The following is an 18,647-nucleotide window of genomic DNA, read 5'->3' as shown; positions in this document are numbered from 1 at the left end:
AGGACCCTTCAGAGGCTGTTTGAGCTCCGGATCCACACCTCCTGAACATCTGCACCACTCCACATGCAAGACATCTGCTCTGAGCCATGTGGCAGTCACTTTCTACACTTTCCTGGTTGTAGATTTAATTTTTTTACATCGCCCAGCTTGCTACTTTTGCCATCAGTTGAAACTCCATCCATCCATCCATTATCTACACCTGCTTTATCCTGAACAGGGTCACAAGTTCTTTGCAAATATATATATATATTTTTAAAACAAAAAGTATTCCAAGCCTTTTCTGTGGCTCCAGACTCCATGTGTGCTCTAATGATCTTTGAGATGTTAAAATTGTATATAAATGTTAGTTAAAGCAGAGTGTTTATAAGTTCCAATATGCATTTAGGAGATATTTAAAGAAGGCCGTTTCAAGGCTGTTTTATTTATACATTCATACACATAGATTAAGACAACCACAAATAAAAGAAAGAACATCTAAATATAGCCTACATAAAAACTATACCAAAATAAATTGAAATGGCCAGAATAAAGTAGTGCAGGTGAATTACTGCAGGAAATTCACTTTAAAGTTGTTTTAATTCGTAAATTATTGCAAAGTATGATTTATGTGTTCAAACTAAACTTCAGTCACCTTTCGTTTTGTTCAACTGGAGAAATAAGGACATTATAGCGTTTGTGACGTTTGGTGTCTGTGAAGCAAATGTTCCGATGTAAAGTGGGATTAATGAAAGCCGAAGGCTGAACTCTCCACTTAAACTGCTCGTAAAGCTGTCTTTACTGCGTTTTAATGCTCGCAGGCTCTAAAATACACGATTTATACGTTTTTCAGACGGACTTCCGGGCAACCAGCCGTCAAGGCTTCACAAACCAAAAACAACCGGAAGTCGTAGTGTGCGCGCAGTGATGGTTGCTACGCACGTTTAGTGGGCTGGGGTGAGATCCGCTGCTCGTGCTATTCACCAACCGACGTGCGCACAGAAGTGACGTTTCAGCCTGTGGTTGGTCGTTGGCCGTACGTCAGCAGCGTCGAGGGTTCCCAGGACCTGTCAGTCAGAGGACATTTAAATGGCCACGGTGTTGAGCCGTTCAGCTCCCAGCGCCGTAATAACGCCGTTATTCCGGTAAACAGCTGCGTGAGCGGCGGCTCGCGGGTTCCCTCCTCCTCCGAAGACGCGTTTTATTCCCTCGGTTCGTCATCGGAGCTGAAACATGAGCGAAGAGGACGACTTCCTGCAGAGAGCCCGAGCCGGGTTTGAGGATCTGTGCCGAGCCCTGAATATGGACGAAGAGGCGGGTACCGAGGCGTGGAGGACCTACGAGAACATGAGCAGCAACTTCACGCTGGAGGTAACAACAACAACAACAACAACAACAACAACAACAACAACAACAACAACAACAACACCAGGTGTCTGTGCCCGTCACGGTGCAGCTAGCTCGGCTGCGTTCATCCACTAACAGCAGCTAACGGCAGCTAACGGCAGCTAACGGCGGCTAACGGCGGCTAACAGCAGCTAACGGCGGCTAACAGCAGCTAACGGCGGCTAACAGCAGCTAACGGCGGCTAACGGCAGCTAACGGCGGCTAACAGCAGCTAACAGCGGCTAACGGCGGCTAACAGCGGCTAACGGCAGCTAACGGCGGCTAACGGCAGCTAACGGCGGCTAACAGCAGCTAACAGCGGCTAACGGCGGCTAACAGCGGCTAACGGCAGCTAACGGCGGCTAACAGCGGCTAACGGCAGCTAACGGCGGCTAACAGCAGCTAACAGCGGCTAACGGCGGCTAACAGCGGCTAACGGCAGCTAACGGCGGCTAACAGCGGCTAACGGCAGCTAACGGCGGCTAACAGCGGCTAACGGCAGCTAACGGCAGCTAACGGCGGCATCTGCTAACATCAAAACAAACTTTATATCAGATGACGAGTTAAAACGATTGATGTCAATCAAACGCAGTGAAGCGATAAACATGATGTCATCAACCACAACTTTCTCCCGTTACGTGGTGAGGCTGGAGTTAAAGGAAGTTAAAGGAAGTTAAACTGCTGCTGTGAAACACCACAACACCTCAGATCTGTGGGCTTTTATTCTATTTCATTAAATAATTAATTAATTCAATTATTAATCAAAGTAACTTTTGCCTTAACTGATGAATCAGAGGCTGACTTCAGGACCGACCTTCAAACCTGAAGCAGTCGAAGACCATAAAACAGTTTCACCTGATGGAAACCTTTATTCTGTTTTAATCAGCTTCAATGTTGTTGTTATGTTTTTAAAGCTACATCAGGTTCTCCTGAACAGATCAGGTTCTCCTGAACAGATCAGGTTCTCCTGAACAGATCAGGTTCTCCTGAACTTTCCCCTGAAGTGTTCAATCAGATCAGATCTGGATGAAGAACTGGAACCTGGAGAACGATTTCAGTTTCCTTTAACCACTGAAGAGAAACCTCAGTGATGTCACATGGTCATAATGAGGGGGAAGCCAACCTGACGCTCCTTCACCCTCCCGCTCCTTCACCCTCCCGCTCCTTCACCCTCCCGCTCCTTCACCTCCCGCTCCTTCACCCTCACCCTCCCGCTCCTTCACCTCCCGCTCCTTCACCCTCCCGCTCCTTCACCTCCCGCTCCTTCACCCTCCCCCTCCTTCACCCTCCCGCTCCTTCACCCTCCCCCTCCTTCACCCTCCCGCTCCTTCACCCTCCCGCTCCTTCACCTCCCGCTCCTTCACCCTCCCGCTCCTTCACCTCCCGCTCCTTCACTCTCCCGCTCCTTCACTCTCCCGCTCCTTCACCCTCCCGCTCCTTCACCCTCCCGCTCCTTCACCTCCCGCTCCTTCACCTCCCGCTCCTTCACCCTCCCGCTCCTTCACCCTCCCGCTCCTTCACCCTCCCGCTCCTTCACCTCCCGCTCCTTCACCTCCCGCTCCTTCACCCTCCCGCTCCTTCACCTCCCGCTCCTTCACCTCCCGCTCCTTCACCTCCCGCTCCTTCACCCTCCCCCTCCTTCACCTCCCGCTCCTTCACCCTCACCCTCCCGCTCCTTCACCTCCCGCTCCTTCACCCTCCCGCTCCTTCACCTCCCGCTCCTTCACCCTCCCGCTCCTTCACCTCCCGCTCCTTCACCTCCCGCTCCTTCACCCTCCCGCTCCTTCACCCTCCCGCTCCTTCACCCTCCCGCTCCTTCACCTCCCGCTCCTTCACCTCCCGCTCCTTCACCCTCCCGCTCCTTCACCTCCCGCTCCTTCACCTCCCGCTCCTTCACCTCCCGCTCCTTCACCCTCCCCCTCCTTCACCCTCCCGCTCCTTCACCCTCCCGCTCCTTCACCTCCCGCTCCTTCACCTCCCGCTCCTTCACCCTCCCCCTCCTTCACCCTCCCGCTCCTTCACCCTCCCGCTCCTTCACCTCCCGCTCCTTCACCCTCCCGCTCCTTCACCTCCCGCTCCTTCACTCTCCCGCTCCTTCACTCTCCCGCTCCTTCACCCTCCCGCTCCTTCACCCTCCCGCTCCTTCACCTCCCGCTCCTTCACCTCCCGCTCCTTCACCCTCCCGCTCCTTCACCCTCCCGCTCCTTCACCCTCCCGCTCCTTCACCTCCCGCTCCTTCACCTCCCGCTCCTTCACCCTCCCCCTCCTTCACCCTCCCGCTCCTTCACCTCCCGCTCCTTCACCTCCCGCTCCTTCACCCTCCCCCTCCTTCACCCTCCCGCTCCTTCACCCTCCCCCTCCTTCACCCTCCCGCTCCTTCACCCTCCCCCTCCTTCACCCTCCCGCTCCTTCACCCTCCCCCTCCTTCACCCTCCCCTCCTTCACCCTCCCGCTCCTTCACCTCCCGCTCCTTCACCCTCCCCCTCCTTCACCCTCCCGCTCCTTCACCCTCCCCCTCCTTCACCCTCCCGCTCCTTCACCCTCCCCCTCCTTCACCCTCCCGCTCCTTCACCTCCCGCTCCTTCACCTCCCGCTCCTTCACCCTCCCCCTCCTTCACCCTCCCGCTCCTTCACCCTCCCCCTCCTTCACCCTCCCGCTCCTTCACCCTCCCCCTCCTTCACCCTCCCGCTCCTTCACCTCCCGCTCCTTCACCTCCCGCTCCTTCACCCTCCCCCTCCTTCACCCTCCCGCTCCTTCACCCTCCCCCTCCTTCACCCTCCCGCTCCTTCACCCTCCCGCTCCTTCACCCTCCCGCTCCTTCACCCTCCCCCTCCTTCACCCTCCCCTCCTTCACCCTCCCGCTCCTTCACCTCCCGCTCCTTCACCCTCCCGCTCCTTCACCCTCCCCCTCCTTCACCCTCCCGCTCCTTCACCCTCCCCCTCCTTCACCCTCCCGCTCCTTCACCCTCCCGCTCCTTCACCCTCCCGCTCCTTCACCCTCCCGCTCCTTCACCCTCACCCTCCCGCTCCTTCACCCTCCCCTTCCTTCACCCTCCCCCTCCTTCACCTCCCGCTCCTTCACCCTCCCGCTCCTTCACCTCCCGCTCCTTCACCTCCCGCTCCTTCACCTCCCGCTCCTTCACCCTCCCGCTCCTTCACCCTCCCCCTCCTTCACCCTCCCGCTCCTTCACCCTCCCCCTCCTTCACCCTCCCGCTCCTTCACCCTCCCGCTCCTTCACCCTCCCGCTCCTTCACCCTCCCCCTCCTTCACCCTCCCGCTCCTTCACCCTCCCGCTCCTTCACCCTCCCGCTCCTTCACCCTCCCCCTCCTTCACCCTCCCGCTCCTTCACCTCCCGCTCCTTCACCTCCCGCTCCTTCACCCTCCCCCTCCTTCACCCTCCCGCTCCTTCACCCTCCCCCTCCTTCACCCTCCCGCTCCTTCACCCTCCCGCTCCTTCACCCTCCCGCTCCTTCACCCTCCCGCTCCTTCACCCTCCCCCTCCTTCACCCTCCCGCTCCTTCACCCTCCCCCTCCTTCACCCTCCCGCTCCTTCACCCTCCCCCTCCTTCACCCTCCCCTCCTTCACCCTCCCGCTCCTTCACCTCCCGCTCCTTCACCCTCCCGCTCCTTCACCCTCCCCCTCCTTCACCCTCCCGCTCCTTCACCCTCCCCCTCCTTCACCCTCCCGCTCCTTCACCCTCCCGCTCCTTCACCCTCCCGCTCCTTCACCTCCCGCTCCTTCACCCTCACCCTCCCGCTCCTTCACCTCCCGCTCCTTCACCCTCCCGCTCCTTCACCTCCCGCTCCTTCACCCTCCCGCTCCTTCACCCTCCCCCTCCTTCACCTCCCGCTCCTTCACCCTCCCGCTCCTTCACCTCCCGCTCCTTCACCTCCCGCTCCTTCACCCTCCCGCTCCTTCACCCTCCCCCTCCTTCACCTCCCGCTCCTTCACCCTCCCGCTCCTTCACCTCCCGCTCCTTCACCCTCCCGCTCCTTCACCCTCCCCCTCCTTCACCCTCCCGCTCCTTCACCTTCCCGCTCCTTCACCCTCCCCCTCCTTCACCCTCCCGCTCCTTCACCCTCCCCCTCCTTCACCCTCCCGCTCCTTCACCCTCCCGCTCCTTCACCCTCCCGCTCCTTCACCCTCCCCCTCCTTCACCCTCCCGCTCCAGGGATTTATTTCTATTACAGCATCTTCTCCAAGTCTGTGGAGGAGTTCCAAGAAAATTTGACATGTTTTTCATTCAAAATATGCAATTTCACATCATTTCTAACTGTAATCACGACCATATCTGTGTAGAATAAAAACAAAAAATTGTAAAAGCTAAAGAAGGTGATAAACAAACATCCGAATAGATTAAAAATGAGATTTTCTCTATGATTTCATCCTGGTAATAGAAGGGAACCCCTGTTTGATCTGGATTTTTTAAAATATAAATATTTATATAAAACTGAAATTGAAACAAATAAATGCATTTATACAGTCAGAGAGAGAGAAAAAAATGCCTGTTTATATCTGGAATTTTTCTATATCAAATCATAAAAAACTAGAATTATTTGAAATATATGTGTTATAAGTATTAATAAATGTGTTTGTACAGTCAGAGAGAAACCTGCTCTTTACCCCCCACCCCCCACCCCCCTGCAGGGCAGCGAGCTGCACTGGTTGGCCTGCGCTCTCTACGTGGCCTGCAGGTCGTCGGTGCCGACGATGGGGAAAGGAACCGCCGAGGGGAACTACGTCTCTCTGACCAGAATCCTCCGCTGCTCCGAGATGAGGTCTGTTTGTTTGTTTGTTTGTTTGTTTGTATCCTTGTTAGCGGTCACCGCTCTCCCATAGGCCCACCTTAATATACACATGTACCAGATAAAGTAGCGATGACCTGTGTCCTCCTGCAGCCTGATCGAGTTCTTCAACAAGATGAAGAAGTGGCAGGACATGGCCGACCTGCCGCAGGACTTCAGGCAGAGCACCGACAAGCTGGAGAGGAACTTCACCGTGTCGGCCGTCATCTTCAAGAAGTACGTCCCCATCTTCAGGTTCATCTTCAAGGCCCCGTCGGAGGAGCCGCCGCGGGTTCACCGCAGCCGCAAGCAGAGGTAGGAGCCCGTGACCTTTGACCTCTGAGTCAACATAACAGTCCTGGTTCTGTTTTCATTCTGCTTTATGTTTTTATATCTCATTTTGATTGTTTCCCACCCACTTTGTTTGTTTCTGTCCATCGTTCGTGCTTTTAGATGATCAGTGGTTTGATTTAGAAATCTGCAGTTTTCAGTCTGAGTATTCAGGGCTTCATGTGATTTCAGAATAAGAGAGGAAGGACAGAAACTCTTTCAGAAGTTTAGTCAAATTCAGTGAGAGTTTTTCTAAAGTTTCTGTATTTTAGTACAACAGAAGGAAAACACAAAGAGGGGATTTTATTTTGAAAAGATAGACTTTTGTAGAAATGCATCTGCAGGTGAACTTCAGACTCCAACTCAGCATGAAGTTGAAGAGATAGAAAGAAGAGAAGTGTCACCAGGAGGAGCGACGGGTGTCTGTGATGCGATCATCTTCCTTCCAGGTCTGACTGCCAACTGCCAACGTGTCCTTTAAACGTGTCTCGTCTTTGTTTCGCAGACGTCATCCGTGCACCGTGACCGAGGTCTTCAACTTCTGCTGGGTCCTGTTTGTCCACGCTAAAGGTAAAGACTCAGAGAAACGGGTTCGTTTGGTAATAATAAGAACTAGTTGGTTATGAACCCGGCCAGCGGCGGTCGATGAGACTCTCAGCGTTTTGACTTCCAGGGAACTTCCCAATGATCAGCGACGACCTGGTGAACTCGTACCACCTGCTGCTCTGCGCCCTCGACCTCGTCTTCACCAACGCTCTGCTGTGCAACGCCAGGAAGGACCTGCTCAACCCCGACTTCAGCGGTAACCACACCTTCACACCGCTGCAGCCGGCCAGAGACAAAACTTCAAAACTTTAAACTGAGAAATGTTATTGTCCCTCCCCCCGGGCTGTTTCCTCGGTCTGTCCCCCTCCCCCATCCTGCAGGTCTTCCAGAGGACTTCAGCAGTAAGGACTACCGGCCTTCCTCAGGTCCGTTCTGCTTCATGGAGCAGCTGTGTGAGCTGCAGGACGGCCTGGTGCTCGAGGCCAAAGGAGTCAAAGAGCACTTCTGGAAACCCTTCATCAAGAAGCTCTTCCACAAGAGGGTGAGACACGCCCACACTCACCTGTCAGACATGCCAATATTCACATGCTGAACACGCCCACATTTACATTTTAAACACGCCCACACACACTTTTTAGACACGCCCACACACAGGTGAAATGAAGGTGTTTTTTGGTTTGAACGTCCTGGTTCTCCTCCCACAGATCCTCAGAGGGAAGGAGGACAGTCTGACCGGCTTTCTGGATCCCATGAACTTCGGAGACAGTTTGTGAGTGTTTTGATCAGGAGATATTGATCATGATGTCATATTTATTATTAACATGATCAGCTGAAGGCGGGATCAATAGATGATCAATAAAGTATCGTCCCCCCACCTTAGCCTGGCTCTCAGTCGGGTCTATGAGGAACATGTTCTGGCCACCGGCAGTCTGGACGAGCGGATCTTCACGGGGGAGGGTGCGAGCGAGGACATCGGCACCCCGGGACCGTGCCTGTGTGGGGGGGTGGAGAACCAGGACAGCGCCACCTACAGGCTCCACAGCAGCCTGACCGTAAGACTCACAGACCCCGAACCCGTCCCACTCCGCGTTCTGGTCCGGACATGTAACCGATCCGTCCCCTCTGCTGTCCTCAGGCCTCGGCTCTGAAGGTGTCCACCCCTCTGACCGGCAGGAAGTACGTCCCGGAGACCAGCCTGTCCTCGCCGCTGTCCTCCGCCATGAAGAGCGTGGGACGCCTTCACACCCTGCTGTCCGGGACCAAACAGGGTCCGAGCACCAAGCTGACTGAGACGCTCAGGTATGTCTCTGGACACTGCGGAGACCTGAACCTGAACTTTATGCTACTTGTACTGAACCCCTGAACCACCTCTCTGTCCCAGGACCTGTGCCAGAGACCCCAGTGATGTCATCAGGAAGCGCCTGAAGGACATGTTCGACCTCTTCTCTCAGCATTATGAGGACGGCGCCGCAGACAGCAGGCCGATGGGGAAAGGTAACACACGCGAGATCTCCGGTCAGTACAGGACCGACCCGCTGCCTCCTCCTGCCTCACCTACGTTTCTGCTCCCAGACCTGGCAGTGAAGTATTTCCATCTGGCGGAGGCGCTCTACTACCGGATCCTGGAGTCCATCATCGAGAGGGAGAAGATGATCCTGGGAGACGCCGACCTGTCGGTGAGTACAGACCTTAATTAAAAGAGTTCGTAGCTTCCAGGTCTGAGCAATGAGGCCGATGCTGAAGTGTCTTCAGCTGCAATACCAGCGAGTGCCACTAGAGGTCGGCTCCAAAAAGCCTCCGGCTCCATAGACTCCCATTCAACTTCTCTCATCAAATCCAAAGTGAATAAAATGTGTCCATCAGTTATCTCGGTGTTGTTAGCTAAAGTCACTCCTTCTTATTAGTTTTCTGGAGGTCCATCTGAAAATAATCCCTCATTCATTAGAAAAGAAGATTCAAGAAGACCTGTTTTTGGGGGCGTGTCTGTTTGATTGACAGGCCTGTGGTGCAGTCAGGTTACAGCTATCGGTGGGCGGGACGTAGTATCATCAGGTTTCCAATCAGATCAGTGAGATCCAGCGCTGGCTCCTGTGTTGCAGTGTATCCTGGAGCAGGACGTGTTCCACCGCTCCCTGCTGGCCTGCTGCCTGGAGATCGTCATCTTCTCCTACAGACCGCCGGGAGATTTCCCCAACGTCATCGGCGTCTTCCAGCTGCCTGCTTATCACTTCTACAAGGTACCTGTGGAAATATAAGTAATAAATTAAAATAGATGAATTAATATTGAGTTTTCCGAACAGTAAAATAATTAGTTTCTAATTCTGATTACTAGTGTTTTTTCATACAAACGTTTTCTTCTGTAAATGAATCCTAATATTAAGAGTTGAGGTGTCGATTTCCAGACGGCTTCATCATGTGAAGATGAAGGTGGTAAAAAAACAAAACTGTTAACAGTACAGATTGTAGTTCCAGTGTTTGACGCTCGTCCCTGTGTGTGCAGGTGATCGAGGTTCTGGTCCGGTCCGAGCAGGGTCTGTTCCGGGAGGTGGTGAAGCACCTCAACCAGGTGGAGGAGCAGGTCCTGGAGAGTCTGGCCTGGACCAGAGACTCCCCGCTGTGGGACAGTCTCAGGGGGACCAAAGACAAAGTCCCTGCCTGCCAGGAGGTCTGTCTACACACACACACACACACACACACACACACACACACACACACGAACAGCATAGGCCGCTGCAGCTCTCTGTCTCACAGAAACCTTTCCCTGTTTCAGGTGATGCCTCCTCAGTACCTGGAACAAAACGAGGAGAGTAACAGCGGGAACTTCACACCCAGCAACCCCGCAGCAGACCTCACCTCCAGCAGCATCATCAAAGGTTTCTGATCACCTCTTCATCATCTTCACCACATTGTCTGTGGTATTAACCATCACACCGAGGGAGGAGAAGAACCGATGACATCAGAACGATTAGATCAGACCGATGACATCAGAACAATTACATCAGAACGATTAGATCAGACCGATGACATCAGAACGATTAGATCAGACCGATGACATCAGAACGATTAGATCAGACCGATGACATCAGAACGATTAGATCAGACCGATGACATCAAAACGATTAGATCAGACCGATTAGATCAAAACGATTAGATCAGACCGATGACATCAGAACGATGACATCAGAACGATTACATCAGAACGATTACATCAAAACGATTAGATAAGACCGATGACATCAGAACGATTAGATCAGACCGATGACATCAGAACGATTAGATCAGACCGATGACATCAGAACGATGACATCAGAACGATGACATCAAAACGATTAGATCAGAACGATGACATCAGAACGATTAGATCAGACCGATGATATCAGAACGATTAGATCAGACCGATGACATCAGAACGATGACATCAGACCGATGACATCAGAACGATGACATCAAAACAATTAGGTCAGAACGATGACATCAAAACGATTAGATCAGACCGATGACATCAGAACGATGACATCAAAACAATTAGGTCAGAACGATGACATCAGAACGATTAGATCAGACCGATGATATCAGAACGATTAGATCAGACCGATGACATCAGAACGATGACATCAAAACGATTAGATCAAAATGATTAGATCAGACCGATGACATCAGAACGATGACATCAAAACAATTAGATCAGACCGATGACATCAGAACGATGGCATCAGACCGATGACATCAGAATGATTAGATCAAAACGATTAGATCAGAACGATGACATCAGAACGATGACATCAGACCGATTACATCAAAACGATGACATCAGACCGATGGCATCAAAACGATTAGATCAGACCGATGGCATCAGAACGATTAGATCAGACCGATGGCATCAGAACGATTAGATCAGACCGATGGCATCAGAACGATTAGATCAGACCGATGACATCAGAACGATGACATCAAAACAATTAGATCAGAACGATGACATCAGAACGATTAGATCAGACCGATGATATCAGAACGATTAGATCAGACCGATGACATCAGAACGATGACATCAAAACAATTAGGTCAGAACGATGACATCAGAACGATTAGATCAGACCGATGATATCAGAACGATTAGATCAGACCGATGACATCAGAACGATGACATCAAAACGATTAGATCAAAAGGATTAGATCAGACCGATGACATCAGAGCGATGACATCAAAACAATTAGATCAGACCGATGACATCAGACCGATGACATCAGACCGATGACATCAGAACGATGACATCAGAACGATTAGATCAGACCGATGACATCAGAACGATGACATCAAAACGATGACATCAGACCGATGACATCAGAACGATTAGATCAGAACGATGACATCAGAACGATTAGATCAGACCGATGACATCAAAACGATTAGATCAGACCGATGACATCAGACCGATGACATCAAAGCGATTAGATCAGACCGATGACATCAGAACGATGATGTCAGAACGATTAGATCAGACCGATGACATCAGAACAATGACATCAGAATGATTAGATCAGACCGATGACATCAGAACGATTAGATCAGACCGATGATATCAGAACGATTAGATCAGACCGATGACATCAGAACGATGACATCAGACCGATGACATCAGAACGATGACATCAAAACAATTAGGTCAGAACGATGACATCAAAACGATTAGATCAGACCGATGACATCAGAACGATGACATCAAAACAATTAGGTCAGAACGATGACATCAGAACGATTAGATCAGACCGATGATATCAGAACGATTAGATCAGACCGATGACATCAGAACGATGACATCAAAACGATTAGATCAAAATGATTAGATCAGACCGATGACATCAGAACGATGACATCAAAACAATTAGATCAGACCGATGACATCAGAACGATGGCATCAGACCGATGACATCAGAATGATTAGATCAAAACGATTAGATCAGAACGATGACATCAGAACGATGACATCAGACCGATTACATCAAAACGATGACATCAGACCGATGGCATCAAAACGATTAGATCAGACCGATGGCATCAGAACGATTAGATCAGACCGATGGCATCAGAACGATTAGATCAGACCGATGGCATCAGAACGATTAGATCAGACCGATGACATCAGAACGATGACATCAAAACAATTAGATCAGAACGATGACATCAGAACGATTAGATCAGACCGATGATATCAGAACGATTAGATCAGACCGATGACATCAGAACGATGACATCAAAACAATTAGGTCAGAACGATGACATCAGAACGATTAGATCAGACCGATGATATCAGAACGATTAGATCAGACCGATGACATCAGAACGATGACATCAAAACGATTAGATCAAAAGGATTAGATCAGACCGATGACATCAGAGCGATGACATCAAAACAATTAGATCAGACCGATGACATCAGACCGATGACATCAGACCGATGACATCAGAACGATTAGATCAGACCGATGACATCAGAACGATGACATCAAAACGATGACATCAGACCGATGACATCAGAACGATTAGATCAGAACGATGACATCAGAACGATTAGATCAGACCGATGACATCAAAACGATTAGATCAGACCGATGACATCAGACCGATGACATCAAAGCGATTAGATCAGACCGATGACATCAGAACGATGATGTCAGAACGATTAGATCAGACCGATGACATCAGAACAATGACATCAGAATGATTAGATCAGACCGATGACATCAGAACGATTAGATCAGACCGATGACATCAGAACGATTAGATCAGACCGATGACATCAGAACGATGACATCAGAACGATTAGATCAGACCGATGACATCAGAACGATTAGATCAGACCGATGACATCAGAACGATGACATCAGAACGATTAGATCAGACCGATGACATCAGAACGATGACAAAGAGAGCAGCACAGATGATGAGAATGATTGGACCTCTTCTTTTGTGTGTCCTGTTGAAGACTGTCTGTAGATATGTGGACATTCATCACCTTGTTTGTTAAATCCCCCCCAGGTGTCTCCCCCTCCCCCACCACCCTGCTGGACCGGTACAGCTCCCCTCCCACCGGCACCGGCACCGCCCACCGCCGCCGGCTCTTCGTCGACCCGGTGGATGGAGAGGGCGGACTCAACTCCCCCAGCACCAACAGCGCAGCGCCGGCCGCCCTGACCAAGACCGCCCAGGCCAGCCTCGTCACGGCCATCCCGCCTGGGCAGACCGTGGTCCCCATGGCAACGGCCACCATGACGGCCAACAACGGGCAGACGGTGACCATCCCTGTGCAAGGTGAGGGACCGAACACACCAAGCGAACAGCTAAGGGCGACGCTCACGTCACACATTGACCTCTGACCTCTGACCCCTCTGCAGGGATAGCCAACGAGAGCGGAGGCATCACCTTCTTCCCCGTCCAGGTGAGTGTGACCGGGCAGGCCGGAGCCACCCTGCAGCCGCTGTCTGCCCAGACGCTCACCGGCCTCGCCGTCCAATCAGCCGTCACCAAACCGGCCGCCAAACCAGCTAGCCGGCCGCTGAGGAAAGGCTCTCTGTCACTGTTCTTCAGGAAGGTACGACTATCCTGGAATATCCTGGAATATCCAGGACTATTTAAATAAAACAATACAATTCAAATCAACTAAAATAAATAAATCTAAAAGATAAAAATTAAAAGAGGAAAATAAATTGTTTAGAATGAAAAGATAAAGTTAAAAAATATCTCAAATAAATTAACTTCAAAATAAAATATAAAAAATACTTTTTAAGTTAAAATAAACTAAAACAAATAAATCTAAATTAGAAAATGAAGAACTAAAAATAGAAAAATAAAAAACAATCAAAAATATTGTTAAAAAAACTAAAATGAAGTTTAAAAAAATAAGCTATAAATAAACTAAAACAAATAAAAAAATAAATAATATAAAATTTTAAGATAAAGTGAACATAATCTAAATTAGATAAATTAAAATAAACAAGTAAATCCAAGTTAGAAAATATAAAACAAATTTAAACAATCCAAAATAAAGTTAAAAATCTGAAATGATAAATGAGATAGATAGAAAGATACTTTATTGAATGAAATAAAGTTAGATAATAAAGTGAACATAATCTAGAATAAATAAATAAAAATATAACTGAATAATGAAATAGAAATCTACATATTTGATATTTTATTTTGAAATATTAAAGGGGAGGGCCATCTGAAGACATCCTGGTGGACTGAGGGGAATTATAACGGACATATTTGTCTGTCATTTTGTAGATAAAACAATAAACCTATCATCAGATGAGTGAGTCCTCCAGAGCCCTGAGTGACAGGTGTCCGTCATGCCGTTTCCTGTCTCAGGTGTACCACCTGGCCAGCGTTCGTCTCAGAGACCTCTGTCACAAACTGGACATCTCGTCGGATCTGAGGAGGAAAATCTGGACGTGCTTCGAGTTCTCTGTGGTCCACTGCACCGAGATGATGATGGACCGCCACCTGGACCAGCTGCTCATGTGTGCTGTTTACGTCATGGCTAAGGTCTGCGTGTTGTTTACGTCATGGTTTAAGTCTGCGTGTTGTTTACGTCATGGTTAAAGTCTGCGTGTTGTTTACGTCATGGTTAAGGTCTGCGTGTTGTTTACGTCATGGTTAAGGTCTGCGTGTTGTTTACGTCATGGTTAAAGTCTGCGTGTTGTTTACGTCATGGTTAAAGTGCGTGTTGTTTACGTCACGGTTAAGGTCTGCGTGTTGTTTACGTCACGGTTAAGGTCTGCGTGTTGTTTACGTCACGGTTAAGGTCTGCGTGTTGTTTACGTCGTGGTTAAAGTCTGCGTGTTGTTTACGTCGTGGTTAAAGTCTGCGTGCTGTTTACGTCGTGGTTAAGGTCTGCGTGCTGTTTACGGCGTGGTTAAGGTCTGCGTGCTGTTTACGTCGTGGTTAAGGTCTGCGTGTTGTTTACGGCGTGGTTAAGGTCTGCGTGCTGTTTACGGCGTGGTTAAGGTCTGCGTGTTGTTTACGTCGTGGTTAAGGTCTGCGTGTTGTTTACGTCGTGGTTAAGGTCTGCGTGCTGTTTACGGCGTGGTTAAGGTCTGCGTGCTGTTTACGTCGTGGTTAAGGTCTGCGTGTTGTTTACGGCGTGGTTAAGGTCTGCGTGCTGTTTACGGCGTGGTTAAGGTCTGCGTGCTGTTTACGGCGTGGTTAAGGTCTGCGTGCTGTTTACGTCGTGGTTAAGGTCTGCGTGTTGTTTACGGCGTGGTTAAGGTCTGCGTGTTGTTTACGTCGTGGTTAAGGTCTGCGTGCTGTTTACGGCGTGGTTAAGGTCTGCGTGCTGTTTACGTCGTGGTTAAGGTCTGCGTGCTGTTTACGGCGTGGTTAAGGTCTGCGTGCTGTTTACGTCGTGGTTAAGGTCTGCGTGCTGTTTACGGCGTGGTTAAGGTCTGCGTGCTGTTTACGTCGTGGTTAAGGTCTGCGTGCTGTTTACGGCGTGGTTAAGGTCTGCGTGCTGTTTACGGCGTGGTTAAGGTCTGCGTGTTGTTTACGTCGTGGTTAAGGTCTGCGTGTTGTTTACGGCGTGGTTAAGGTCTGCGTGTTGTTTACGTCGTGGTTAAGGTCTGCGTGTTGTTTACGTCGTGGTTAAGGTCTGCGTGTTGTTTACGTCGTGGTTAAGGTCTGCGTGTTGTTTACGTCGTGGTTAAGCCAGTTTTCTGACCTGAGGAGTAAAATATTAAAGATATTCAGTCTGTAGATTCTTTCAAGTCATCCTCCATGTGTGTTTCTTCCTGCTGAAGTAAACATGTGTGTTTGTTTGTTTGTTTGTACGGTCAGGTGACCAAAGAAGACAAATCCTTCCAGAACATCATGAAGTGTTACCGCACTCAGCCTCAGGCCAGCAGTAACGTAAGGACCTCCTCTTCCTCTTCATCCTCCTCCTCTTCTTCTTCCTCTTCCTCTGCTGTGCTGATCTGTACATCACGTGATTAAAAAGTGTGTTGATCAGTGTGTGTGCGTGTGTGTGTGTGTGTGTGTGTGCGTGTGTGTGTGTGTGTGTGTGTGTGTGTGTGTGTGTGTGTGTGTGTGTGTGTGTGTTCCAGGTGTACAGGAGTGTGTTGATCAGTGGGAGGAGGAGGCGTCCATCCGTCACCAAGCTGAACTCTGCAGACAGCAGTCAGGATCCAGGTATGAAAACACGTCCTCGTCTCACCTCGTCTCCTCAGTAACGATGGCGACTGACTGACTCCTGTCTCTCTGCCCTCCTCCAGCAGGCGGAGACATCAGTCCGGTTCCGATCCGCTCCAGCAGCACGCTGCCGGCCCCCCGGCCCGGCAGCGCCCCCTCCACGCCCACCACCACCCCCAACGGGAACTCCTCGACCTTCCCCTCCCCCTCCTCCCCTCCCTTCGCTGGGTGTGATGGTGAGAGGGAGCGAGGAGACCTGATCCACTTCTACAACAGCGTGTACATCAAACAGATGAGGCCGTTCGCTCTGAGATACTCGGCAAGCTCTCCGCCTGCAGCGGTACGATGACATCACGTGACATCACCGATCACCGGCTGTAGGACCGCCTCCCGCTCTGAACGTCATGTAATGATCTTTGTACACGTGTGTGCAGGTGGAGTCCCCCCCCCTGTGTCCTTACCCCTCCCTCAGGACCGGGTCTCCTCGCCGGATGCTTCTATCCAGCAAACACTCCATCTACATCTCACCTCACAAGACAGGCTCCGCCCCCTCGCCAACGACCCCGCGGGACAAGATTTATTACTACATCTGCAGCAGCCCCCCCAACGTGAGACCGCACACGGCACACACACAGTTACCATGGTGATCCATGTTTCGTTTATGAATTACAGTCACCAACTGACTGGCTTCTTTTTCATAGCAACAGCAGCTGAGGCTCATGGGTAATGCTAGAGGGAGGGCTCTTACTTTGAAACAAGGGCTTTTAATTTGAAACAAGGGCTTTTAATTTGAAACAAGGGCTCTTACTTTGAAACAAGGGCTTTTAATTTGAAACAAGGGCTTTTAATTTGAAACAAGGGCTTTTAATTGGAAGGGAATGAACTCTTTCCCGTGATCTTCGTTGTCCTTTGACCTTTTTACTGATTTTTGTTGACCTTTGACCTCTGTCCTGTGATTTTTGTTGTTGTTGTTGACCTTTGACCTCTTGCCTATGACCTCTGACCCCTCAGCGTCTCCAGGAGATCAACAGTATGATCCGGACCGGAGAGACTCCCACCAGGAAGCGCAGCATGGCCCTGGAGGAGGAGACGTCCCCCAAACGGGTTTGTCCCGACAACCACTCGGCTCTTCTGCGCCGCCTGCAGGACGTCGCCAACGACCGCAGCTCCGCCCACTGACAGCACGCACACACACACACACACACGCACGCACACGCACACACACACGGACACACACACACACACACGGACACACACACACACACGGACACACACACACACGGACACACGGTAGACAGACACACACTTGCAGCTGTTTAAACACAACAAGCATCGAGTCACACTGTTGTTGTTTGTGAGTAAAACTCTTCATTCCATCCTTTTATTCTGACACAGGAAGGTATTTTATTGTGAAGGAGCAGCTCCACGTCTCTCTGTGTTTATTTTACTTTAATGCATCTTTTATTCTCATATTTTATTGTTTCCTGTGATGCTGATAAAAAAACAAAACATGAATTAATTCTGTTTAAGAAAATAGTTTCCATCATGAAGAACTCACCTTTGTGATTTGCGTGTTCGTTATCATGTACGTTAACTCTTTAGCATCCGTCTTCACTGTGTAAATATGTACAGAAGAGAAAAGAAAACCTATTTAATGGAGGTGATGTAAGTTAAGTGCCTTTATTTTCTACTCCTGTGTTTGTTTACATCCTGCAAACTTTAGTAGATGTACAATAAAAAACAAAACATGAAAGGAAATGTTTGAACTGAGTTGGCTGATTCTGTGTGTGGCCACCGGGTGGCGCTGTAATTGATCTTGTATTGAATTAGAAGCTGGTTTTAATACAGACCAACAGAAGGCTTTACAGCTGATTTCATGTTGTAACCTGGATTTTACCAGCTGACGTCCATCTTTGCGTCCACGCTGTGATTCTCGGAGACAAACTGTCTGCAGCCTGTGTGACGACACGATGTCGTCGGACTCAGCAGGTTCATGAACTCTTTCTGCTGCTGTCTTATTGATTACAATCGATAATCAACCATTTTATTCAACAAACTGAAGTTGGTCTTTTTCCTGCCTCCTGACTGCAACCTCGTCTTCCTCCACGTCACGTCAACCTGTCGAGGAGTCCAAACCGAGTCCAAACCTGTCAGGGACTCTAAAACATGCGTGTGCTCAGGAACATACGTGCATGACATCATTAAAAGATTCAGAGAATCTGGAGAAATCTCTGAACACAAGGGACAAGGCTGGAAACCAATATTGGATGGTGGTGATCTTCGGGCCCTCAGGCAGCACTGCATTAAAAACACACTATTCTGGAGTGGAAATCACTGCATGGGCTCAGGAACACTTGTGAAAACCATCGTCTGTGAACACAGTTCATCGCTGCGTCCACAAATGATGTTAAAACTCTCCAAAGAAGAAACCAGATAGAAA

At 49.9% G+C, this 18,647-nt stretch overlaps 1 protein-coding gene across 2 annotated transcripts; it reads left to right on the top strand.

Moving 5' to 3' along the window:
- Positions 1–1,041: 1,041 nt before the first annotated feature.
- Positions 1,042–18,522, top strand: rbl2 (retinoblastoma-like 2 (p130)). 2 transcript variants are annotated; one of them, XM_069139997.1, is made up of 22 exons: positions 1,042–1,347; positions 6,014–6,144; positions 6,265–6,465; positions 6,986–7,050; positions 7,154–7,282; positions 7,407–7,567; positions 7,731–7,795; positions 7,907–8,078; positions 8,162–8,325; positions 8,408–8,520; positions 8,599–8,702; positions 9,126–9,263; positions 9,527–9,691; positions 9,797–9,899; positions 13,064–13,336; positions 13,420–13,616; positions 14,393–14,569; positions 15,857–15,928; positions 16,123–16,207; positions 16,294–16,547; positions 16,642–16,815; positions 17,219–18,522. In XM_069139997.1, exons 1-22 carry the CDS (start codon positions 1,210–1,212, stop codon positions 17,384–17,386), a joined length of 3,249 nt encoding a protein of 1,082 aa, XP_068996098.1. In that variant the 5' UTR covers positions 1,042–1,209; the 3' UTR covers positions 17,387–18,522. The 2 variants fall into 2 exon arrangements, with proteins under 2 accessions (XP_068996098.1, XP_068996096.1); XM_069139995.1 differs by having other exon boundaries at positions 16,291–16,547.
- Positions 18,523–18,647: the final 125 nt, after the last annotated feature.

This window comes from Embiotoca jacksoni, unplaced genomic scaffold (genome assembly GCF_022577435.1).
Source record: "Embiotoca jacksoni isolate LCO1_2020_lvr unplaced genomic scaffold, fEmbJac1.0.p SCAF_89, whole genome shotgun sequence".
NCBI lineage: Eukaryota > Metazoa > Chordata > Actinopteri > Embiotocidae > Embiotoca > Embiotoca jacksoni.
Note: the sequence above shows the minus strand (reverse complement) of the source record. Positions and strands in the feature narration are given on the sequence as shown.

What these genes read in the sequence shown, in the direction of transcription:
- rbl2 (XM_069139995.1), top strand. Translation starts at nt 1,210, where the DNA reads ATGAGCGAAGAGGACGACTTCCTGCAGAGAGCCCGAGCCGGGTTTGAG. An exon ending in GCAGCAACTTCACGCTGGAG is followed by an intron (nt 1,348 to 6,013) that starts GTAACAACAACA and finishes ACCCCCCTGCAG; the next exon opens with GGCAGCGAGCTGCACTGGTT. An exon ending in CTGTTTACGTCATGGCTAAG is followed by an intron (nt 14,570 to 15,856) that starts GTCTGCGTGTTG and finishes TTGTACGGTCAG; the next exon opens with GTGACCAAAGAAGACAAATC.